At 37.3% G+C, this 27,500-nt stretch overlaps 1 protein-coding gene across 1 annotated transcript in view; it reads left to right on the plus strand.

The window, feature by feature from the left end:
• The window catches only part of LOC128699329 (SWI/SNF-related matrix-associated actin-dependent regulator of chromatin subfamily E member 1), a 146,771-nt gene that overhangs the window by 70,187 nt on the left and 49,084 nt on the right, over positions 1 to 27,500 (plus strand). The window contains exons 5-8 of the mRNA XM_070098243.1: positions 1,608 to 1,756; positions 10,102 to 10,182; positions 21,415 to 21,546; positions 26,383 to 26,458. Of these exons, the coding sequence (XP_069954344.1) occupies positions 1,608 to 1,756; positions 10,102 to 10,182; positions 21,415 to 21,546; positions 26,383 to 26,458 (438 nt within the window). The remainder of the gene's footprint in view (positions 1 to 1,607; positions 1,757 to 10,101; positions 10,183 to 21,414; positions 21,547 to 26,382; positions 26,459 to 27,500) is intronic.

Raw genomic sequence — 27,500 nt, forward strand, 5'->3', positions numbered from 1 at the left:
ATGGTAAGTGTGCACCACATAAAACAAATCCTGCAGCACGCAGTGCATAATGAGAGAAAAAAAACTGTGACTGTAATTTTGGATTAAAACAGTGAATTTGCGGTGTTTTTTGTATGTTTTATACAGTTGCATTTGTTATTTCTTGGTCTCACTTGATAGAATGGAAGATATATTACAGAAATAGAAATGATTTTGATTAGTTTTAGTACTGAAAATGGCTTGAAACTGAGCTCAAAGTAGTGGAAATGTTCAATTTTTGCCAATGTTCAAGAGTAAACAAATGACGTCATGCATCTAATACACGTCAGCTGGTGGGTCTGATATACGTTCACAGATGTGCTGATATTTATACAATTATTACAATGCATAACAGTAAATCTTCCATTTTTTGGTGTGAATAAAAAGTCATTATGTGAATAAAAAATCAAAATGGAATTCTTTTGTAAAGCTTGAAAATGTAACTGATGAACAGAGGAAATGTTAGTTTAGTGCCAGGAATGCCTGCATTGTTTATTCTGGACCCTATTTTGAAATCGGAATAGTATTTTGAACTTTGTTAAATTGGCCAAATTACCAATTTCCAATCACTTTATTGGATAGTTGAAACAGTTGACTGGGAGATTTTTTGTGTTCAGTCGATAAAATAGAAGTAATGCTAGTGAAATAGCTAAGAATTTGTTCAACTGGAATAATGTATTTGGTCTAAAATAGGAGTCAAAGTTGGCAAAATCACCAGTGTGTAAATATTGCTGACGCATCAAAATTTGCGAGAGTGTAATTTCGTTAATTTTCCATCAAATTTCGTACTTTTGTTTTATTACCTTCAGAAAAAGATTCCTTACCATTTCATAAGAAAAAATAACAAAAAATTTTTTTTTGAAAATTCTTGGACCCTGGCTGTCACTCTGAGATTTGGCCTCTGGACTCCTCGAAGGGTTAAATTTGACTGCCTCCTATTTCCTCAGGTACTGTATGACCCTACAGGTTTAGTGCTTATTCTGATTAATTTAATAATAGTTAGAATTTGCATTTCATTCATCAGTTAATCATTGTTCCTGCATCATTAAGTAGCTTGCTTTTGCTGTTTTTTTTTTTTTCTGTGTATTGTCAGTACTTCAAAATTTGTAAGTACTGTAGTTGTTTAATATTGGCCCAGGTAGTTTTGAAATTAAATACAGTAATGATCTTATAGGCAATGCCATCCCTAATGTTTCTAGTGTAGATGGTTGTCATATATTTTAGGGAGAGGCACTTTATGGCAGAGCATATAGATAATGACTTTTATAGGGAATGTGTACCAGTTAAGATCCTGAGGGTGCTATACTGTTTCTCTTAACTGGAAAGATATTTCTTGGCATTTTTTTTTTAATTATTATTCAGGTTTTATTATAGGCATCTGGAAAGTTTAATTCTCTTCTGGTCTTCAGTTAATACAAACTGTGTTATTTTTTTTTGTAAACTGTCTTCAGTTTTTTGAAACAGCGTAGGTACAATACAGTCATACCTGTCATATTTTACTGAATTGCATGTATAGCTGGTATGTGTAGATAAATTATTTATTGGATCTTTGACCATGATTGATTTCCTTAATTGTGTGTATCCTTCAGACCGACTGGCTCGCACTCCCAGCACCCCTTCCTCCTCTTCCAAAGGGGTAGGGGAAGCAAATGTTCCCAGCCCATTCACACCACCTGTACATGGCAACCCAGCCTTCAACCCACAGAAGATGGGATCTGGGAAGGGAGGGGTGAGTAAGGTAACCTAAGTCATCGGTGCGTCACTAATTCTTACTGATAATAATGATGTGAATGTTCATAATGATTAATATTAGTTGGTAGCATAAAAATAATGTGTTTTTTTGTTTGTGATATATGGTAAGGTTTATGTTGACATAAAATTTTTGGGGACAAATAATGAAAAAAAAATGTTTGAAAAAAATTGCACTTGCTTTAAGAACAAATGATCATGTTTTTGTTGCTAATATGTCAGAAGGAGAAAGAGAAATTATTATTATTATTATTATTATATATATATATATATATATATATATATATATATATATATATATATATATATATATATATATACACACACACAGTATATATACATGTACATATATATACACACACACACACACAGTAGAACCCCGAATATCGACCACTGTGTTCATTGGCCGAATCATATTTAGGCCAGTTTTTGGGCCAAAATTTTGTTCCATGTTTTGGCCGGTGCCTTGAAAATTGGCCGTATTATACATGTCAACCCGCCTCCCACTGGGACGCCGCTGCGTAGGTGAGTCAGTCTTCCTGTGTCTCTCGGTGAATGAGTGTATACTCCGTGCATTCATCCAAACATTTTCTTAAAATCCATTGGTTTGTGCTTGTTTATTAAGTGTGACTGTGAAATAAGCCACCATGGGCCCAAAGAAAGTTCCTAGTAAAGTTCTTTTGGTAAAGAAAGTGAGAAACACAATTGAATTTAAGAAAGAAGTATTGAAAAATGAGAGTGGCGTTCAAGTGCTAGAACTTGCCAGGATGTATGGGAAATCTAAATCAACAATCACTTTTATCCTGGCAAAGAAAGAACAAATCAAGGAAGCTGATGTGGTGAAAGGGGTGAACATGTTAACGAAAAAGAGATCATAAACAATGGAAGATCTGGAGAGAGGCAGGGAGTGTAGCAGGCAAGCAGGCAGGGAGTGTAGCAGACAGGCAGAGAGTGTAGCAGCCATGCAGGGAGTGTAGCAGGTAGTGTAGCAGGGAAACAGGAAGTGTGGAAGGGAGGCAGGGAGTGTACCAGGTTAGCAGGGGGTGTAGCATGGAAGGAGTGTAGCAGGCATGCAGGGAGTATGGAAGGGAGGCAGGGAGTGTAGCATGCAGGCAGGTAGTGTAGCAGGCAGGTAGTGTAGCATGCAGGCAGGGAGTGTAGCATGCAGGCAGGGAGTGTAGCAGGCAGGCAGAGAGTGTAGCAGGCATACAGGGAGTGTAGCAGAGAGGGCTTTGATACCTGAAGTCCTTATGGAGGGGGATTCTCCTTCCAAACAAAAATCAGTTCTCCCTCTCTCCTCCCTGCCTTCCATAGTACGTCAAAAACCCTGGTGCGTAAGCCGTACTAGTACGTCCGAAACCCTGAAAGGGTTAAATGTGTGAGAGAAAATATTAGGACTTAATTTTAAATGAGTTATTGGTAATTGACCAGTTTTACCTATTACTTACACACACACACACACACACACACACACACACACACACACACACACACACACACACACACACACACCTGTTTGGAACCCGCACTTGATAAAGCACGTCAAGAAACTAGAGAAAGTACAAAGGTTTGCGACAAGATTAGTTCCAGAGCTAAGGGGAATGTCCTATGAAGAAAGATTAAGGGAAATCGGCCTGACGACACTGGAGGACAGGAGGGTCAGGGGAGACATGATAACGACATATAAAATACTGCGTGGAATAGACAAGGTGGACAAAGACAGGATGTTCCAGGGAGGGGACACAGAAACAAGAGGCCACAATTGGAAGTTGAAGACACAAATGAGTCAGAGAGATATTAGGAAGTATTTCTTCAGTCATAGAGTTGTAAGGCAGTGGAATAGCCTAGAAAATGACGTAGTGGAGGCAGGAACCATACACAGTTTTAAGACGAGGTTTGATAAAGCTCATGGAGCGGGGAGAGTGAGGGCCCAGTAGCAACCGGTGAAGAGGCAGGGCCAGGAGCTAAGACTCGACCCCTGCAACCACAAATAGGTGAGTACAAATAGGTGAGTACACACACACACACACACACACACACACACACACACACACACACACACACACACACACACACACACACACATACATACATACATACATACATACATACATACATACACATTCTTAAGAAGAGATATGATAAAGCTCATGGAGCGGGAAGAGTGACAGTAGTGGCCAGTGAAGAGGCGGGGCCAGGAGCTGTGACTCAACCCCTGCAACCACAACTAGGTGAGTACATATATACACACATACACATACATGCACAGTACAGTGGACCTCCGCCTTACGAACGCATTGCGTTACGTTAAATCCGCCATACGAAGCATTTGAAGGCAAAAATTTTGCCTCACCTCACGATAAAAAACTCGTCTTACATGATTCGTCTGAGACGCGTCCCACGTGTGGCCTCAGCGCCAGTGTTTACAAGCCAGCCAGTGCGGTCGCATCTACGCATACCTTAGGTACGTTTCACATTATCCCAGTCTTTTTAGTGCTTTCTTTCTTTCAACACACCGGCTGTATCCCACCGAGGCGGGGTGGCCCAAAAGGAAAAACGAAAGTTTCTCCTTTTGCATTTAGTAATATATACAGGAGAAGAGGTTACTAGCCCCTTGCTCCCGGCATTTTAGTCACCTCTTACAACACGCATGGCTTACGGAGGAAGAATTCTGTTCCACTTCCCCATGGAGGGTTTTTAGTGCTTGTAACTGCAAAATAAATCACCATGGACCCCAAGAAAGCTTCTAGTGCCATCCCTGTGGTAAAAAGGGCGAGAATTAGTATGGAATTGAAAAAAGAGATTAAGGAAATGTGTGCAAAGTGGGTTGAACTGCAAACCTTTACGGATGAAAATCACCCTGACACAGCTACTGCAAGCCGTGTTGGCAACCTGTACAATGACAATGTTATGGCCCATTTTAGGAAAGTCTTGAAGGAACGGGAGGTACAGAGCTCTATGGACAGATTTGTTGTGCGACAGAGGTCAAGTGACTCTCAAGCTGGTTTTATATTTTTATTATTATTATCACACTGGCCGATTCCCACCAAGGCAGGGTGGCCCGAAAAAGAAAAACTTTCACCATCATTCGCTCCATCACTGTCTTGCCAGAAGGGTGCTTTACACTACAGTTTTTAAACTGCAACATTAACACCCCTCCTTCAGAGTGCAGGCACTGTACTTCCCCTCTCCAGGACTCAAGTCCGGCCTGCCGGTTTCCCTGAATCCCTTCATAAATGTTACTTTGCTCACACTCCAACAGCACGTCAAGTATTAAAAACCATTTGTCTCCATTCACTCCTATCAAACACGCTCACGCATGCCTGCTGGAAGTCCAAGCCCCTCGCACACAAAACCTCCTTTACCCCCTCCCTCCAACCCTTCCTAGGCCGACCCCTACCCCGCCTTCCTTCCACTACAGACTGATACACTCTTGAAGTCATTCTGTTTCGCTCCATTCTCTCTACATGTCTGAACCACCTCAACAACCCTTCCTCAGCCCTCTGGACAACAGTTTTGGTAATCCCGCACCTCCTCCTAACTTCCAAACTACGAATTCTCTGCATTATATTCACACCACACATTGCCCTCAGACATGACATCTCCACTGCCTCCAGCCTTCTCCTCGCTGCAACATTCATCACCCACGCTTCACACCCATATAAGAGCGTTGGTAAAACTATACTCTCATACATTCCCCTCTTTGCCTCCAAGGACAAAGTTCTTTGTCTCCACAGACTCCTAAGTGCACCACTCACTCTTTTTCCCTCATCAATTCTATGATTCACCTCATCTTTCATAGACCCATCCGCTGACACGTCCACTCCCAAATATCTGAATACGTTCACCTCCTCCATACTCTCTCCCTCCAATCTGATATTCAATCTTTCATCACCTAATCTTTTTGTTATCCTCATAACCTTACTCTTTCCTGTATTCACCTTTAATTTTCTTCTTTTGCACACCCTACCAAATTCATCCACCAATCTCTGCAGCTTCTCTTCAGAATCTCCCAAGAGCACAGTGTCATCAGCAAACAGCAGCTGTGACAACTCCCACTTTGTGTGTGATTCTTTATCTTTTAACTCCACGCCTCTTGCCAAGACCCTCGCATTTACTTCTCTTACAACCCCATCTATAAATATATTAAACAACCACGGTGACATCACACATCCTTGTCTAAGGCCTACTTTTACTGGGAAAAAATTTCCCTCTTTCCTACATACTCTAACTTGAGCCTCACTATCCTCGTAAAAACTCTTCACTGCTTTCAGTAACCTACCTCCTACACCATACACTTGCAACATCTGCCACATTGCCCCCCTATCCACCCTGTCATACGCCTTTTCCAAATCCATAAATGCCACAAAGACCTCTTTAGCCTTATCTAAATACTGTTCACTTATATGTTTCACTGTAAACACCTGGTCCACACACCCCCTACCTTTCCTAAAGCCTCCTTGTTCATCTGCTATCCTATTCTCCGTCTTACTCTTAATTCTTTCAATTATAACTCTACCATACACTTTACCAGGTACACTCAACAGACTTATCCCCCTATAATTTTTGCTGGTTTTAGTGGCATTAAAAGAAGAAGGGAAGTAACCCCAGAAAAGGACTTGCTACCTCAAGTCCTAATGGAAGGGGATTCCCCTTCTAAACAATAACTTCCACACTCTCCCCTCCTCCTATCCCATCAATCATCACCAGATCTTCAATAAAGGTAACTATTATGTATTCTCTTCTTAGTAGAGTAGTAATTGTGCATGTCTTCTTCAGTTTGTGTGTATTAAAATTAATATTTCATGTGGTAAAAAAAAAAATTTCATGCTTTGAGGTGTCAGGAATGGATTAATTTAATTTCCATTATTTCTTATGGGGAAAATTAATTCGGCTAATGATAATTTTGGCTTATGATGAGCTCTTAGGAACGGATTAATATCGTAAGGCGGGGGTCCACTGTACTTTTAATATTTATATTTTTTTTAAACCAGTTTTCATTTAACCCTTAAACTGTCCAAACGTAGATCTACATTCACTCGCGTAACGCTCCGAATATTTTTAAAAATAATTTTTTTTTTATAGATGAGCGCATTTTTATAAATGGTATAGGATAAAAAAAAATTAGGGACAGTACTTACTGATATAAGCCCACAAAGTTGGTGCTAAATGATGAGGTGTCAGCAACATGGAGCACTGCCTCTTGCAGAAACAATAAACATAATTTTTTCCAATTCTTTTCTATATTTTGTTGTTTTCATGTTATGATAATGTTTTGTTGCAGATCTTTTGATTTCATAGCCAATTTTTGTTGAGACACGTTTGTTTGGTACCGAATTAGTAATCATACTGTCACAAACACACATGTTCACACTGATAGATGAATTTGTACACCTGGTTCAAACACATACTAGTATTGTTGACATATATATACAAGGTATTTACAGGTCCCATTTATGTTTCTAGAAGTCCACCACTGTATGATACTCCAAGAAGCATGGATTCATACAGAGTGCCACCCCACATTACCTGGATTACCTGGAATCATGAATCATGTGTCTTTTCGCACTTGGGGTCGCTGTGTAGTGTAAGCACACACAACACACTTTATCTGAGAGTACTTCTTTGAAGTAGGTGGTATTGGTATCAGGCAATGACAGTTAGGAATTATTTGGTTGGGCACTTCCCTCTCTTCTTGTGAGGTGACAGGTCGCTGTTGTGGAGTGGCAGGTATAGGTGTGGTACCATACTTTTTCGCTTTCTGCTCGATGACATTGAGGGTGAATTCCACATATTGTCGTCGCTTCCATGTCTTTATTTCATACGTGTTGAAGGCATTGAGCATTACAATGTCCACAAGGTGGAAAAGCACTTACATACCACTTGCGACTCCTACACGCACAGTCAGCAAACCCTATCATCATGTCCCACTTGTCGACCAGTCGCATATTGTTCGTATAATCGACAACAGCAGCTGGCTTTACGAGAGGTTCATCGTTGTGCTTGCTCAGTTTGTCTATTTGTACCATCTCGTTTCTGTGGATGGTTGACAGCAACATCACGTCCCGTTTGTCATACCATGTCAGTGCCATGATGTCATTGGCATGAAACGCTTGCACTACACTTCCTCAAGTGAACCTTGGCATGTGTTTTCTACTTCTCACTGTTCCACATATATCAGTATTGTTCACACGTAGGAAATCAGCAAGCATAGGGCTTGTATACCAGTTGTATACCCTTGCCAAGGTATGGCTGCATCATCTTGTGAACATCATCTCCAGAAATGCCCAACATGCGCCTGGTATCGTCGAGTGTGTTTTTCCTGTGTAGATAATGACATCCAACACAAGACCAGTCTCACAATCACACACAATAGAGTTTTATACCAAAGCGATTACATTTGCTTGGTATATATTGTTTGAATGACAGTCGACCCTTGAACAGAATCAAGGACTCGTCAACAACAATGTTCTTGAATGGGTAAAAGTAGGCACTGAATTTTTGCTTCAGATACATAAACAATTCCCTGATTTTGTATAGGAGGTCATTTCGGTTTGGCGTATTCCTGTCTGAGATGTGCCACATTCTTAGCAACAGAGTGAATCTGTTGCAGGGAAGGAGGTCATGGAAGACTGGAGTACTGATGAAGTGGTGTGTGGACCAGTAGTGTGCTATACTGTTCTTATATGTGTGTGGCATAAGCATGATTGTGCCAAGGAATATATACATTTCAGCCACAGTTGTATCTTTCCACCTGCACAGCCGTGACGATTCTGAAATGTCTATGTTGTCCATTGTATACTGGTAGTACATGTTGGTCTGGGCAACAATCAGGTTCATTATCAGCTCATCAAAGTATAGTTGAAAATATTCTAACTCTGTAGACTCATTTGTGATGGGAGAGTGTGGCATGATACCACGTCCACTGGCATCAAAATTGAAAGGATGTGGCATGAATGGTGTACTTTCTGTCCAGTTCCATTCATGGCCACATGGTGCAGGGTGGACCTGTGGCATGGGGCATGGGGGAGCAGGAGGAGGAGAGACAGGAGTGAAGGCAGCACATGTTTGAGGGGGTGCCAGGCAGTCCTTTGTCTGGCCACCCACTGTGCCACGAGGTCCACGCACCATGCCACCAACCTCCTCTTCCTCCATCCCAGCACATTCACCTTCGTGATTACTATCACTAGCTGGAATTTTGGATCGTGACCTGCCACGACTCTTGCCACCGATTGCATATGGCACACTACCTGAATGTAGGTTACAACGCCTAAAAGTAAGTTTCACTGGGGAATAATAATAATCACTGTCACTCGACGAATCCTCTATGGGCATAAAATTGATTTCCTTATCATCACTTATATCACTTTCACTATCGTCAACATCATAACGCTTGGAAAATGATAATTTATTCTTGCGGAGTTGCTTTTGGGTAGTAACACTAGCAACCCCAAAGGTACTGGGCTGAGGGTCTTGTATGGCCACAACTGGCCACCCCAGAGGTGATGGGCTGAGGGTCATCTGGGTTATCATCAGAAGTTTCACTAATTCCTTGAACATTAGTGGCTATATCGGTGTCAAATTCACTAACTTCACATTCTGTTACACTTTCTGAGAATAGTAGTGTGTTAATACGACGAGGCGTGAGTGAATCACGGGTTTGCCATGATGTTAACCCAAGATGGAGCTGAAACTAACCAGTGCTACCACACAGTATCCCAGTGTCCCTGATTTTTTTCATACTGCACACACTTAGGGTGTAGACCCATTCTCTCATGTCTAGGCAACTCAGGCATATTGCACCAAATTTGGAGGAATGAAAAATAAAACGTAGATCTACATTTGGAGCGCTACGTGTGTAAACGTAGATCTACTTTTGGACAGTTTAACCTTTTAACTGTCCAAACGTAGATCTAGGGTTCACTCACGCAGTGCTCCAAATGTAGATCTATGTTTTTTTTTACATAAGAAAGCATGTAAAATTGAACGTAGATCTACGTTCAGAGCTCTATGCAAGCAAACATAGATCTACGTTTGGACAGTTTAAGGGTGAACTAAAATTTTTGAAAACTTGCGCTTCCCACTGTATTATTTTTACATGCGGTATTGGGATAAATACATATTAAAATTACATTAATAAGGGAATTTACTTTGTTAATTTGTCACATAATTTATTTATAGAGTCCTTTAATTGTTATTCTTGAATTATTGATTTGAGTGTAAACAGCATTGACTGTAGAGTTTTACAAGTTTGTTCTTCAAGGATGTTTATTAGTATTCAGTGTGTTAATAAAGTGCAGACTTCATTATCTTCTTTAATGAATATTTTTTCAGCAAAGCGGCGAGGGACGAATCCCAAAACCTCCAAAAGCACCTGATAAGCCTTTAATGCCCTACATGAGGTATTCTCGCAAGGTATGTTGTGATTCGTGTCTTGATGGTTTGTGATATTTTATCACAGTCATTCCTGCTCTGGTTTGAAGATGTATTAAACTGTAGAAGAGCTTAGAAATATATTTGTCTTCTCTCTCATTATTTGTATATATTACTCTACAAGATATTGCCAATTCAGTATATAGGATGCAATTTGTCTTGACATATTTCTTGAACCCTATATCTCTGAAATCATAAAATATGTTTTTGCTTCTCAATAAGGTTCTTTGTCTTTCCTTTAGTTATTCTTGCATTTTATAAAAAGAACCCTCTTTCCCTCCCTTCCCCAATGCCCACCTCCCCCACTCCCCCTCCCCATCCATCCCCTCCCTCACTTCCTCCAACCTCCTCCCCCCCTCTTCCCCATACTCTCTATCTGTCTCTTATGTATATGTCTCTCCTTTTCTGCACCTCTCTCTCTCTCTCTCTCTTTCTATATTTCTCTCTCTACATCTGTCTCTTTTTCTATATTTTTCTTTTCACTCCCTCCCCCTCTCTTTCATTCTTTTTTTTCTTTCACTTTTTCATTTTTCTCTTTTTCTTTCACTTTTTCATTTTTCTCTTTTTCTTTCACTTTTTCTTTTTTCTCTTTTTCTTTCACTTTTTTTTTTAACAGGGTTTGATAAGGTTAGGTTAAAGATCCCTAACTTTATTGGCATGCTAAGAGCTGTTACCTACATCAGCTCATTTTTTTCTTTCACTTCTTCTTTTTTCTCTTTCTCTTTTATTTTTTGTCTTTCTCTTTTTTCCTTTCTTTCTTTCTTTCTCTTTCTTTTTCTTGCTATCTCTTTCTCTTTTTTCTCTCTTTTTCTTGTCCTCTCTATCTCTTTCCCTCCTTATCTCTCTCTCTCTTTTTCTTTCTTTATTTCTCTCTTTTTCTATTTCTCTTTCACACTTTTTTCTTTCTCTTTTTCTTTTTTACTCTCCTTTTCTTTCTCTTTCCCTGTCTCTCTTTCTCACCCTCTTTCTCTTTCTGTCTCTTATTTCTTTCTCTCCTTTCATCCTTTCCTTTCTCTACTGCCTTTCTTCTTTCCCTCATTCCATCCTCTCCATGTCTCCTTCATAAATTCCTCCTATTGTCTTTCCCTATTCCTTCTGTTCTTTCCTACCATCCTTTTCTTCCTCTCTATCTCCTCCTCCTCTCAGTTTCCTCTTTAGCAAGCCAGGTTTAGAATCTATGCATGTCGGAATGTAAGGTATGCAAGAAGCTATTGAGTAAGCACTGGTTAACTAAAATTAACCAGTAGCATACTCTCACAATGTTTTACATACATGCATACAGTTTAGCATCAACAATTCATAACTGTTGGAGCAAAGTGGTCCAAAATAAATAAATAAATAAGCTGGTTCACAAGAAGATAAAACTTTGGGAAGGGTGGGTAGGAACATGATGTGGTACTGTACTTATTAATGAGTGTAGATGTCCTCTTTCAAATTGTACTTTCAAATGATACTTATCAATGAGTGTAGTTGTTCTCTTTCAAATACTGGTAGAGTATATTGTTTTATATTATGTACAGTACAATATGTTGGGTACTAGGAGGCATTGGATGTTCATGATTATAGTATGTACATTATAATATGTACAAGAGTAGTTGGTGATCAAATTTTTGGTCATTGCATTAGTGTTATGTCTGGATGCAGCATTTGTATTTTGTGGCATGGCGGCCACTTAGTACATGTAGCAAAAGAATCTGCTTCTGCTTTAACTCTTTCACATTGCTATGTGCCTTAACAAGTGCCAGCATTAAGAGCAGATGTAATAATAAGGTTGAGAGACAAAATTACACCTTTAATGTTCTGAAAAATATTGGAACATTACCCTCAAACACTCGTAATTTAAAAAGACGTATTTTTTACCAGTTATTTTTTAACACCAAATAAGAGCCCACCATACCCAATACAGAACATCCATATATATAAATAACAAAATTTTGATGCCTAGCTTTGAATATAAGGAGAACTGGGTTATGCTTATTTTCATTTTTACAGCAATATTTTTAATTTGCATTTTCATGTTTATAGCCTTTTGTCTCTCACAATCGCTTGTTCTGATGAGGTATGACGAATATCCATCATTGTTGTGCGAGTTATGTACCCGGATTATTTATTGGGTAATGCAAAATCAGGAAAGACTGATTATTTGTGTCAGAGCTTTAATGTCATAATCACCCACTGATATAGGTTTAATGATATAATTTGCCTAGTCTTGAATTTTCACTGTGTATCATAAACTCTAAGTATGACTGCCATCTGATATGCCCAGGCTAATTGTTTGTCTTGAAATCTTGACAGCATGTGTGTTTGGATTGTCAATTTCAAAAGGTAAGCTTGTTGTCTTTCACATGTTCCATAGGTTCATCAAGATGTGTACAATACTTTACAAATTGTAAAAAATTTTCAAGGATTAATTTGTACTGCTGTATCATATACATCAGAACACTTGCATTATATTCATAAGGTTTTATAAAGTAAAGACCCTTGAAGGTGAGTGCCTTGATGCTGTTGATGATGGGCTTTTGATCCAAGGAAATTTTTTTTTTTAAATGGATACACACTTGTATCTCTAAATACTGTAATCTATACCCTGTAACTGTGTTTTGTCCAGAACCAAAAATATCACAGTGTTACTCTTTAGTTTAATTTATCTTGATAATCAACGATGGTTCCCAAATAAGAATTTCTGATCATACTTCTTTTATTTTTCCTCTCAAGAAAAGTAGACTATCTCTTTAAATTTAGTTATTAAAAACTAAAAAAAAAAAAAAGTTTGTTAAAGCCTGTGATGAGTTTTTTATTGCTCATTTGGCTCCCAACAAGTGTCCTTTATGAAAAATGAACCACTTATATGGACTTTTTTGTTACTAAAGTTTCAGTCTAGCATGTGGTTTCATAAAATCATTGTTAGATAATGAATTTTTTTTTATTATGTGAAAACTTTTTACCCAGGTTATGTCAAATCAGGCCAAATGTTATCCCACCTTAGTTTGTCTTAAAACACAAATTTAAGTCTTATTTTGTATTTACAGTACAGTACTGTATGCAGAAACCCACAAGTTTACACAAATTGTTAATAATTCAGTCTTTACAAATCTTCATTTTGAGTTCCTTTGAGGGAAAAGGGTGCTTTGATGTTGGTGAAGGGCTCTTGATCCAAGAAATTGGAGCTACCCTCACTTTGTGCCAAATCTAATTACAGTACTGCTTTCCCCTTTCTCTTTGTAGGTTTGTTTTATGTAAATTTGCCATTAGTAATTCCATATGTGCTATACACACATCTATCATATGCAATCTGTGCAGTTTGTAAAGCATTTTGAGGATTTTTATGCAGAGTAAAGCTGACCTGGAATGACTTCTGTACTACATAAAGCAAGGGACCCCAGTACTTTGATAGATAATTGAAACACAGGTAAAAAGAGATACTGTAACCTTAGTCAGAGACAGATAACTGAAACACAGGTAAAACAGAAATACTGTATATTTATTTCAGCCTCAAATTAAAATAAATAGATCTCTTATTTCTGTCTTTCAATTTTTCTGTCCAAGTGCTTTCTCACTTTTCACCAGTGCTTGTGACACTTCAGTAAAAAAAATTAATGTAATATACGTTTTGGGTAAAAAGCAAAAGCTTATTTACTCAACTTTTCAACTTTTGTAATGTAAAATGTTCCTCCTTGTCTGCATTGTTATCTATTAGTGCAAGTACCTGATAAATTTATGCTGTATACTCATTGGTGGGTCACTATTTTTCTGTGTGAGGTGAATAAATTTGCAACTTATTTCACTATACTATATATAAGAAATCTCATCTTACAAATGAGTTGCATTCCTGGTTTGGTTTCACAAATTCATAGTGCAACTCTGTGGTTGTAAAATTTTAAGTGTTTCCAGAATTCCGCATTAGTAAATGTGGGCACATGTACTTTAGGGCATGTGTAAGTTTGTAATTTCTTTTCTGGTACAGTATCCATGTCTTATTTGTGGTATAAATAGAATGCAGTAAAGCCTCTAATTAACAAACCCATTTAATGGTTTTTGGAAATTACAGTAAAAAAAATTGGTCAAATGAACATTGAAATCCTTGGACAAAATGAAAAGTGTGTAATTCCGGAATTTTATCTGTAGTGATAGTGTCTGATTATATTCTAAATCACCAGACCTATTTCAATGATTCCGACATTTTTTTTTTGGTATGAGCCAGTGTGCTCATCCAGGACGTAATTGTTTTTATTGTTCCCAAGCCATAGGTGCTCATTCACACGTACACTTGTCATTCATTCTTCAATTTTCCCCTGGATTTATAGTGTTTTGTGTGACTTTGTTAACCTATTAAGTAATGTGCAATTAACAATGGCTTCTAAAGCAAGTGATGTTGCCAAGAGGAAATGTGTGATTCTCAATGTTAAACAAAAACTTTCAACTCACTGGCACGGGCATATGAGGAAAGTGGTCTTAAGAAACTGTACCTGATATCTGTAGATGCAAGGACAAACTCACAGACTATGTTCTTAAGTTTAGTGTAGGTGCTAGTAGAGCTTTACAGCTCCTCTGACTCAGAATAACTTTTATTCTGAGTCACCACTATTGAGTACTCCAGTTTAGACTTCATCTCTCCACCACAAAAAGGTACGTACAATTGCTGGATATTACATTCTATAAAATTACTACACAGTCCTCTACTCAAGTACTACAGGTAACATTACCCACATTTTTTGTGCTGGGTAGTCTTATGAATTGCTAGGCTAGGTCCACTGATTCAGAACTTTGTCCGTTTGTTATCATGAGAAATAAATTTTGTTATTCGAATTCTACAGACAGTCGGCAATAATGTGCACCCCCCTTGTCGCTATTAGTCTGTTAATTAGTGGGTTTACTGTATATGGAAATGGACTTGAAATGTATGGCCTTGTAGTTACAAATAGGGCTTAGTAAATCTTCATTCCAGGTGGCAAATGGCAGCACCTACTGGACTGAAATTTTCCCTCTTTAGTTTTTAGATGTCTGAGTATAACTTGGAATGTATACATTAAAAATTTGCTGGCCAGTGGGGAATCTTACTTCTGCAGTCAGAGAGAGACTGCATTGTTTGAAACTGTAATCTCAGTGGTGAATGGGTTGTTGCTATTATAAATACAGTACTGTTATTTATTATGTGCTTGCTTGCATGTGATTGGGTTATGTACATATAGACTTGCCTACAGATATTGCAAATGTATAGAATAGGTGGTAGGTAGCTAAACGAGTTTTTCATGATAGTGAGGCTCAGGTTAGGATATGTAGTTGAGAGGGGGACCATATCCTTGTAAAAATAGAACTTAAACAGGAATATGTGATGTCACCATGGCTGTTTTAACATATTTGTGGCATTCTATGACAGAAAAGGTGTGTGGAGATCAGAGCTATGAAGCTGAAGTTAACATACTTTATGGGGCTATGAGTCTAACTTACAATTGCAGATGAAAGTATCTACACATTCCCACAGACAAACAAATCATTAGCAGAATCAGTTTGTTCAGTAACCTGGATTTTGGCTATGGTGGTGCTTACTGTTTTCTGTGGGATTAAAAGGTGATGAATCTGATAGAGAGTGGGAGTTGTCACAGTTGCTTTGCCATTGACAGTTCTTTTGGAAGATTCAGAAGCTAAGTTGCATTGATTGGTGGACAATTTTTGTGAGTGTGGGGGAAGTTCGTGAGGCAGTAGGTAAAATGAAAGGGGGTAAGGCAGCCGGGATTGATGGGATAAAGATAGAAATGTTAAAAGCAGGTGGGGATATAGTTTTGGAGTGGTTGGTGCAATTATTTAATAAATGTATGGAAGAGGGTAAGGTACCTAGGGATTGGCAGAGAGCATGCATAGTTCCTTTGTATAAAGGCAAAGGGGATAAAAGAGAGTGCAAAAATTATAGGGGGATAAGTCTGTTGAGTGTACCTGGTAAAGTGTATGGTAGAGTTATAATTGAAAGAATTAAGAGTAAGACGGAGAATAGGATAGCAGATGAACAAGGAGGCTTTAGGAAAGGTAGGGGGTGTGTGGACCAGGTGTTTACAGTGAAACATATAAGTGAACAGTATTTAGATAAGGCTAAAGAGGTCTTTGTGGCATTTATGGATTTGGAAAAGGCGTATGACAGGGTGCATAGGGGGGCAATGTGGCAGATGTTGCAAGTGTATGGTGTAGGAGGTAGGTTACTGAAAGCAGTGAAGAGTTTTTACGAGGATAGTGAGGCTCAAGTTAGAGTATGTAGGAAAGAGGGAAATTTTTTCCCAGTAAAAGTAGGCCTTAGACAAGGATGTGTGATGTCACCGTGGTTGTTTAATATATTTATAGATGGGGTTGTAAGAGAAGTAAATGCGAGGGTCTTGGCAAGAGGCGTGGAGTTAAAAGATAAAGAATCACACACAAAGTGGGAGTTGTCACAGCTGCTGTTTGCTGATGACACTGTGCTCTTGGGAGATTCTGAAGAGAAGTTGCAGAGATTGGTGGATGAATTTGGTAGGGTGTGCAAAAGAAGAAAATTAAAGGTGAATACAGGAAAGAGTAAGGTTATGAGGATAACAAAAAGATTAGGTGATGAAAGATTGAATATCAGATTGGAGGGAGAGAGTATGGAGGAGGTGAACGTATTCAGATATTTGGGAGTGGACGTGTCAGCGGATGGGTCTATGAAAGATGAGGTGAATCATAGAATTGATGAGGGAAAAAGAGTGAGTGGTGCACTTAGGAGTCTGTGGAGACAAAGAACTTTGTCCTTGGAGGCAAAGAGGGGAATGTATGAGAGTATAGTTTTACCAACGCTCTTATATGGGTGTGAAGCGTGGGTGATGAATGTTGCAGCGAGGAGAAGGCTGGAGGCAGTGGAGATGTCATGTCTGAGAGCAATGTGTGGTGTGAATATAATGCAGAGAATTCGTAGTTTGGAAGTTAGGAGGAGGTGCGGGATTACCAAAACTGTTGTCCAGAGGGCTGAGGAAGGGTTGTTGAGGTGGTTCGGACATGTAGAGAGAATGGAGCGAAACAGAATGACTTCAAGAGTATATCAGTCTGTAGTGGAAGGAAGGCGGGGTAGGGGTCGGCCTAGGAAGGGTTGGAGGGAGGGGGTAAAGGAGGTTTTGTGTGCGAGGGGCTTGGACTTCCAGCAGGCATGCGTGAGCGTGTTTGATAGGAGTGAATGGAGACAAATGGTTTTTAATACTTGACGTGCTGTTGGAGTGTGAGCAAAGTAACATTTATGAAGGGATTCAGGGAAACCGGCAGGCCGGACTTGAGTCCTGGAGATGGGAAGTACAGTGCCTGCACTCTGAAGGAGGGGTGTTAATGTTGCAGTTTAAAAACTGTAGTGTAAAGCACCCTTCTGGCAAGACAGTGATGGAGTGAATGATGGTGAAAGTTTTTCTTTTTCGGGCCACCCTGCCTTGGTGGGAATCGGCCGGTGTGATAATAAAAATAAAAAAAAAATGTAAAAGAAAGAAATTAAAAGTGAGTGGACAAAAGAGCAAGATAATAAGAGTGACAAAGAGTCTAGGCAATGAAGGATTGGATATCAGATTGGAGGGAGTATAGAGGATGTGCATGTATTCAGATACAGTATTTGGAAGTAAACTTGTTAGCAGGTAGATCTGTGAAAGATAAGAATTATAAGAATCATAGAATAGATGAGGGGGAGAGGGTAAAGTTGGGTGATGTGTTGAGGCATCTGTGGAAAGAAATGTTCATCAATAGATGCAAAAAAAAAAAAAATACCAAAATATAATGTCACCATCTCTTTTTCATGGGTGTGAGGCAGGTTTTGAATGTTACAGTGTGTAGTGTGAATCTTGTGTAGAGAATCTGGAGTGGGGTCACCAAGAGCTGAGTAGGGGTTGTTGAGGTATTTAGGATATTTAAAGAGGATAGGGAGCAATTCATATTTCTGGTGGAAGGTTGAATGGGTAGAGGTTGTCCTAGGAACCATTATTGGGAGTGAATAAAGGGGGTGGCTTTTGAGTGGTAGGGAGTTGAGCATCCAGCTATTATAACTCTCAGGGATGACTGTTTAGTCTGGATTTGCAAGATAGTTCAAGGTAATAAAAAGTAAAGTGAACAATATATGGCTTGTATATTTACAGTAGGGGTGGTGTGTGTTTTCTTGAGCTAGAGTTTTTGGTTGTGATTTCTGCTTTTTATTTTGTAATAGGTTATATGATAGTTTGCTTTTGATCCCTTTTAACAGACACCATATATGCATTGTATTGACAGTTACCCTCCAAGATGGAAAATTGGTTGACAAATGAACAATAGCATTTTGCTACTGTATAAGATGGGAGGTAGGTACATGAGGGATGTTTTAAAATTTAGACCTTTCTCCGTTCTGCTTGTAATTGTAAATCACTGAAAAAATATCAATGGATACACTTGAGCAAGTTATTTGAAGAGAAACAACCTGCTAACATATAAAGCATATAAAGCTTGTAATGGTAGATGGTATGGGACTACCAACAAATTGTAGCTTATAAAGACATGATTATTAATTGGAACTGTAATTAAGAAAATCTTTTGCTTGCGCAGCAGATGGAAAAAGCCTGCTGTGCAAACAAGAAATTGTCTTAAATGGTTTCTAATAACTACTTGTGCCTTTATCAACTACTTGATAATTTTGCTAATTTTGTGTTACAATTTTGGAAGTTGCACAAAAAAAAAAAAGAGTTGTCTCCATTACAGAATAGTACTTATACTTCAAAAAACAAAACTGATAATAGTTCCTCCTAGACCTAGACTAATCCAACTACTACTTAATGCTGTATAAGTAGTATGTTAACTAAATTGTAACTTATTGAAGAAAATTGAAAATGGTGATGAGAGGGAAGATATCTTTAAGTGGCAGACACTAGTTAGTAGTATTCCACAGGGGTTAGGACCATCCCCAGTAGTGTTGTTAATTAACATAAAGCACTTATCTAAAGGAATAAAAATATATATGAACGTATATGCAGATAGGAGTGAATGGAGACAAATGGTATTTGGGACGTGACGAGCTGTTGGAGTGTGAGCAGGGTAATATTTAGTGAAGGGATTCAGGGGTCGTCCTCGAAAGGGTTGGAGAGAGGGGGTAAAGGAGGTTTTGTGGGCGAGGGGCTTGGACTTCCAGCAAGCGTGCGTGAGCGTGTTAGATAGGAGTGAATGGAGACGAATGGTACTTGGGACCTGACGATCTGTTGGAGTGTGAGCAGGGTAATATTTAGTGAAGGGATTCAGGGAAACTGGTTATTTTCATATAGTCGGACTTGAGTCCTGGAAATGGGAAGTACAATGCCTGCACTTTAAAGGAGGGGTTTGGGATATTGGCAGTTTGGAGGGATATGTTGTGTATCTTTATATGTGTATGCTTCTAGACTGTTGTATTCTGAGCACCTCTGCAAAAACAGTGATAATGTGCGAGTGTGGTGAAAGTGTTGAATGATGATGAAAGTATTTTCTTTTTGGGGATTTTCTTTCTTTTTTTTGGGTCACCCTGCCTCGGTGGGAGACGGCCGACTTGTTGAAAAAAAAAAAAAAAAATTCAGGGAAACCGGTTATTTTATATAACCAGACTTGAGTCCTGGAAATGGGAAGTACAATGCCTGCACTCTAAAGGAGGGGTTTGAGATATTGGCAGTTTGGAGGGATATATTGTGTATTTTTATATATATATACTTCTAAACTGTTGTATTCTGGGCACCTCTGCAAAAACAGTGATTATGTGTGAGTGAGGTGAAAGTGTTGAATGATGTTGAAAGTATTTTCTTTTTGGGTCACCCTGCCTCGGTAGGAGACGGCCGACTTATTGAAAAAAAAAAAAAATATGCAGATGATGTAAAAGTTTTAAGCCAGGTATACGATCACCATGAATGTAAAATCCTACAAAAAGCTCTAAGTATAACGAGCAGCTAATGATGAGTGGATAATATAGTTTGATTTTAAAAGTCTCGTAATGGAAATGGGCCTCTTAAATACAAAAATTGTGTAGTAATATCTTGAAAACATCAAGAGAAGGGTTTTAGGGTTGGTTATAAATAACAGACTTGCCAGAAGAGCATAAAAATTTAGTGGTAAGAGAATTTCTGTTAACTGTATACACTTCCCCTCACACATGCACTCATTTCCACACTTCTTACTTTTTTTTTTTTTTTTTTTTTTTTTTTTTTTTTTTTTTTTTTTTTTTTTTTTTTTTTTTTTTTTTTTTTTTTTTTTTGCCCAGGCAGTCATTATTAGAGTTGAATACAGGAATAGGAGCTATTCTTAAATACAAAATCTGATTTTTTCTAAATTTTCCATTCTTTAATGCTATTTTACTTAGTGTTTGAGCTAGGTATTGAAATATGGGCATAAATGCTTTGCTATATTAAAAGCAACAAAACAAGTGGTGGTGGGTGAAGTTTACAGTGTGTGAGACCATGGTCCACATTGGGATGAGATGTGATTAAACGTCAACTGACAATTTCTGTCGCATTACAGCCTCTCCTCACTTAACGACAGAGTTCCGTTCCTAAGACCACGTCATTAAACGAATTTGTCGCTAAGTGAGGAGCTTACTATAATGGTAGTGGGTTTGTCTCGACCATCTGTCACCTTTGCACCATTTATAACATTTCTGGTATATTTTTAAATGTATATACATTAGTGTACGGTATATTGAAATAAACAGAATAGAGGAAATCAGCCCTAATGTACATTATTTATGTGTAAATACTGGTCAGAGAGCCTGTCGTAAGTCCGAGGCGTCAGTAAACGAGTACGTCACTAAGTGAGGAGAGGCTGTATTGGTGGGCAGTTGGGGCCCATTTAGTTTGTATAACTTTCTGGCAAATTAGGGGGGATACCTGTGTTGCACGCTCCTTATTTATACTCTAAATTGTGAAATTAACGAACAGAATTATGGGATCACGACCTGGCTCAAACACTGCTTACTGATACGAAATATTTTAATACAGTATATCTTGAAGTTTAAAGGATATTGATAAAAAATTAGTGATTAATTTATTAATTTCTTATATACTGTATATGGATGAAAATAATGGCATTGCATCTACTCATGCCATGAATTCCCCTCACTTAGAGACTCTTGAATATGCCATGACATTACTTCATGAGCTGTTTTTTAGAGTTTGATAATGCAGTCATTCATCTTTTCTCCTAGAGCTCACTCTAACAGCATCCTGCTTCTCACATAATTATTTGTTCCTTATTGTGTTTCAGGTTTGGGATCAAGTGAAAGCTGCAAACAATGATCTCAAATTATGGGAAATTGGCAAAATTATTGGGTCTATGTGGCGAGATCTACCTGAAGCGGACAAGCAGGATTTTGTTGATGAGTACGAGTCGGAGAAGGTAAATTCCTTCAATATGAGATTTATTCAGTGTGACTTAAGATTTTGTGGATTGTGAGAAGATAACATTCAGTTTAATATGATTACTATATCAGTGGACCCTTTAAAAAATAGAATCCACACCTATCTTTGTGGCTCATAATGTTGGAAAAGTAACACTACATAGCGGGATTTTTTAACGCAAAGATACTCTGGGGAGGGGAAAGGGGTGAAGCAATAAGCAGTGTATGAAAAAATAAAAAACATAGAAATTGTATTATTATCTTGATGCTAAGTTCTCCCCATTTGATTCACAAGATAATTGTTGTTAGTTTGGAAATGCCATTGCTTCGCTATTTTATCCAGTACATACTGATCTATATACAGGAGAGCCCTGCATGTACAGCACCTCTTTTTAGTCTTGCAAATTTTCGTTGGCTTTCAATTGAGCCATTGTTCCACCCACCAGTGAAAAATTACTGGCAGGTGGAACATGATGAAAAATGGCTCAGTTTGAAGCCAATGAAAATGTGGAGCACCAGAAAGAAGGTGCTGTATATGCAGAGGGGCTAGTTATTAATTTTATTGGATTGATGTAGCTTATTTTCTTAAAATAAGATCTTGACAAGAAAATTGGGGGTGAACTATTAGCTCTTTTCAAGCTTATATTGTGTAGTTTTACTTTAGATAGTAATAGGGCAGTCTTCACGATCTAAGTGACATATTGCCGATAATAGTAAAGAAGAGAAATATATTGCAGAACAAGCTTTTACTGGGATAGTATTTTGCATATTTTAGAGCTTTATCAAATCATGACTTAATAAAGATCTACACAGCAAAATGTTATCTTAATAAAAGTGTATTTTTGTATCGTGATTTTTTCACATCAGATCAGTCTTCATTGCACATACGATATTGTTATATTTTTCTTGTAATATCTGTAAAATCCCGCTGCATGTGTTACTTTTCCCAGTACACTCTTAATTTTTAAAGTGCACCAATTTTATGACTGCATATTATAGTTACCGTACATGTAAATGTCATTGAACTTTGGTTCTTTGAACTTGTATTTCTTTAAATATAAGTTCTGTCAGATAGCACACAGAATTATCATCAGATATATTGTGCTCTGTTATGTCAATTGGCATATCACTGAGGGATCGTTTCACATTAAATTTCATTAATTTTATATAATAAAATTTAGTTGGCTGCATTAGGTAAAACTCCCGAGTTCCTCCTAATCTCTAATAATTACCATGATACACAAGTAAATTATTTTGTATTTACTTTTAAGTTTGTCATCTGTCTTTGCAAATTGATATAGATGACACTGACACCCTCCAAACAGGATATTTCACTAGATGAAGCTACACACAACCAGTTATGTTGTGATTTGCCTCTCCACCTTGTTGACACCATTGATTTCCTGTGCTGCACCACTACTACTTTTTTTTGTGTGTGCGTATGTGTGTGTGTGTGTGTGCGCACTTTATCCATGAACTTGAGCTTTTGGAATTATTTTCACATTTCTCTAGTGTAGGTCTGTACATATATTTTTTTTAATCCTTCCTCAAGATATAAGCTTTTGTTTTTACCTATCACTGATTAAATATACACCAGGTTGTTAAACTGTTGTCAGCATCCTACTCACAGCTACACACTCGTACTTTTCACTAGTGGCTTTCACGGTGCCAGATTACTTTGTTTTGTCTTTCATTATTGATTTTGCTACCCCAGATTAATGTATCATCTAAGTGTTTTAAATTTTAATCCCCATTAAGTTTGAATTCATTCACCGGTAGATCTCCTGGGTGGATTAAGTCAGTCGGTTCTTTTGTGTATGATTTTACTGCGCTCATTTGCTGTTGTTTTATTAAATATACAGTATATTTATAAATTAAAATAATTAAGACTTACGATTTTTTTACAAAATTATTTTGTCAGACATGTATAGCAATAACCTATAATAAGTTGTTGTCCATTTGTGTTATCAGCTATTTCAGTTGATGTCAGCACTTCTAGCAAGACTGCTACTGAATGAATGATGGTGAATATTTATTTCTTTTTCTGGGTCACTTTACTTTGGTGGGAGTAGAGAAAAACATAAAGCAGTAATTAATAGTATTTTTTTTTAACCACAAATCATTGAATTAAAAAAACTTGACTAATGATACGGATAGCATCTTACAAAATCCTACAAATTAATTGTGGTTATAGTTCTTGAGGTCAGTCATTGTGTGAGTAAATTTTAAAAACTTCTAATAAAACAGCTATGTAGGCATTGTATTTTTTAAGTACAGTATTTTATTGTATCATGACTTACAAAGGAATCTTCTCTTCAACAAGCAAGAGCTCAGTGGCAAACATTGTCAATGGCTTAAATTGTTTATGATAACTAAAATTATGAAACACTAGAGAAGATGAATTGAAGCCAGTCAGGTGTACATCAGTGGTTCATCCCTCCATCCCCTTTTGTTTGTTTTTTACTTTAAAAATAGGAGATACCTTTAGTGTCTGCTTTCACGAAGTTGTCGTCTTTCTTCAAGGAAATTCCTTAAGACTTTTCACTTGACTCCAGTTGATTGTTGTTTAAAATTACTTAAGAAATTTCCATAAAAATTGTATTACCACATAAACATGTTAGCTGAATTGATACAATATTAACATTGTGCAATTTCTATTTTGCTTAATTGTAAAATTTCAGTTTTACTTAAAATATTTAACTGCAGTTGTAGAGTACATTTTAATGCAAAGAGCTTGAATATTTATTTAGTAGCATATTTAAATGCCTGATTAAGTAGTATCTAATAATTTAGATGCATCTAAAAACTTTTTCTGTTTTTGCACTTGATAATTAGGCCTTGTATAGAAAACATTGTTTTCTAGTAGGCTTGTCTCATGAAACAGTAGAATGTGGACGTCGCATTGTGATAAATGAACTTATCTTGGCAGTTTTATGTTTGTGGAGAGAAATATCAGTACACATTTGTATGTTGACTTGATTCACAGCTCAATGCAGAAATACACTCAAAATTGGATTGTTGCAATAGTTTTGATAGAAATGTGTGTACAAGTTGGAATTGCCAAAGTAATTTATTTGTGGAGAATTGGGATGTTGTGCTACTTCATATGAGAAATTAAAGGTTTGCTGCATCTGTTAACAGTAGTTTTGTAGAAGATTAAAATTCACTCTATATCCCCAAGTGATAACCTGCTGCACATGCAGATTTATTGTCTTTCAGGTTTTTATTAGCTTAATAATGTTATACATTTTTACCTTTTTGGTTTTTGGTACAGACTTTTTTTTCACAAATCTTTCCATAATTTTCATTTACAAGTGGAATCATGTAAATTCTCATTTTATATTTTTTGAGGGTGACAAACCTACACTGTCTTAGAATTTTTTTAGTATACTAGTAGGCTTTAGTTATTAGAGAGTTCAAGGAAGGGTTGCATTTCACAATTTATAATAAAATATTTGTATGTTATTTATCTTCTGCCCTTCAAAGGGAGGTGCACTTTGATGCCAATGAAAGCCTAATTATCAAAGGAATTGGAGCTACCCTTCCCTGTCCTTGGATTAAATCTGACTATCTCCCATTTCCCTGACACTGAAGGACTGTACGTATAGGTTTAGAACTTCCCCATAATTATAATAATAATAGTAAAAATCATTGAAGTGTGGAAGAGGGTTTTTGTAAACCAAAAGTGTCATTAATGTAGTGAAATATTTCTAAGCTCATAAATGATTTATAAAAAAAAATTCTCTGCTTTTAAGATTGAATTCATTATATCATATTCATACAAATATAGGGTTTTGTCTACTTACCAGCCATCTGTGGCCCATCTTTACTAATCTCTTTACCATGTTATTATTTAACTAGTATACCATAGTAGTTTAAATACCCAGAAACTGCATGTCTAGAGTACAAGGTGGAGGGAACTGCTGTAGTTATTGTTGTACATCTTTTTGCCAACATAACCCGTGGTAGTGGATTTACGTAATGCCACAGGATTACTGGATTACAGGGTTTTCTAGGACTTTGATGAGGAGGAATTGAAATGCTCTAACTAGTGTCTGATGCTGAAGATGCATACTGTAACACTGCAAAACAATATTTGACTAATACAGATATAGGTAAATGTTTATTTCAAACTAGCATAGATATTGGAAGAAAACAATCCTTCACATTGCTTACATTAGTCATGTTTGTAACCTCTCATCCATTTAAAGTATGAGGAAGCCTTGTAGAGCTTGTGGTATAAACATAAGCAGTAATTTGTTTCTAACATAGGCAAATAAAAATTACAGATTTTCTTGAACTGCCCAGCTATTTCATTTTCATACTACTGTAGTAATTATTAATGAAACACTTAATTTTGAGTTTATCATTTTTTTTTGAAACCAGATGTGGCAGTTTCAGAAAATATAGTTGCTAGATTTTAATTTAACTTTTTTGGTGTCATGTCTTGCATTTGCAACTTAGAATTTTCTTTCATATATTTTTGAATGTTGTATTGCCTTTTCATGTAAATTTTTTTTATTTCTTTACTTTAGGATGTTGTAGATTTTATCAGTATATATACATATATTTATAGTGTATTATATGAAATTAATCTATGAATGTAAGGCAGTCTTTATTAATGAAAACATAACAAATACCGGATATGGATGCATGAAGAATTAATATTAAGATGTACAGTGCTCTTTTGTGTTAAGAGCCTTCATTACTATGATTCAAGATATGATGTTGAATCATAATTGTTTCTCATAGCCGTGAGAATGGTGCTCCCATACCAACCACATATTGAGAGTGGCAGTTGGGTAAGTTGTGTGCTGACATCCTCTGATTTGCAGGCGGAATACACTAAGGCTCTTGAGGCGTATCACAGTTCTCCCGCTTACCAGCAGTATCTGGCAGCCAAGTCCAAAGGTAGGTGGTGGGAGGTTAGGTTCAGGCGAGGCATCGCATACAACGGCACGGCCATACTCCTGTTGAGGGTTGCAGCACTGTAGGGTTATTTTTTGTGTGTGCTGGAAGGAGAAACCTAAGCATCTTGAACTCTCTAATAACATGAACTTGAGCATGATCTTTGTGTTAATAATTAGCATGTTAAATTACCAAATTCTCTTATGCCACTTAGTAAGTGTTTTCATTAATTTATTTAAATAATTTTTGGTATTATATCAGATATAAGCAGTGAATGAAATTAATGAGATTTGCTATTAAGACATTAACAGAATTTGGAATTGTTTATAATTTTGCTTCCTCTAACAAAGCATGTTGTGTGATTTGTGGTAACATTCATACTTGAATATTATGTATGGAATGACCCTTTCCTATTCCTGCAACTAGAAACAAGATTCAACAGATGAGGATTTATTGTGCCTGTTAATTGTTGTGGTTAAGATATTGCCAGTTTTATTGAAGAGGATATATAGTAACTATTGAAGCATAGACACATGAATTGTTTTTCTTAAATTATTTTGTTGATTGTAAGGGTAAATGTGTTTTGTTTTTTAATTCCTTCACAGCTCTGTACTACTTATAACATCAAAGTGAGCACAGGTAGCGTGTCTGTCTCGCCTAGCCAATGGAGGATTGGGCCTTCTTCATTATTTGCACTGACTAATCCACATAGGTTCAGTGCTGTGTAGAAATTCAATAACAACAATAATAATAGAAACAACATTATGGTAATGCCCTTTGTATTCATGTATTTTCTATGCATTTTTCTATCTCATTTATTATTTTACTTCCCTTTTTCCCTTCACCTCACATGTAAATAAATGTCTGAGAGTCAATAGAGGGTGGTAAAAGTATATTTTTAGCTATTTTTTTTTTCATCAAACCTGCCATATCCCACCGAGGCAGGGTGACCTAAAAAGAAAAACAAATGTTTCCCTTTTTAAATTTAGCAATGTATACAAGAGAAAGGGTTACTAGCCCCTTGCTTTCGGCATTTTAGTCACCT

The sequence above is a fragment of the Cherax quadricarinatus genome, chromosome 61 (genome assembly GCF_038502225.1).
Source record: "Cherax quadricarinatus isolate ZL_2023a chromosome 61, ASM3850222v1, whole genome shotgun sequence".
Taxonomy (NCBI): domain Eukaryota; kingdom Metazoa; phylum Arthropoda; class Malacostraca; order Decapoda; family Parastacidae; genus Cherax; species Cherax quadricarinatus.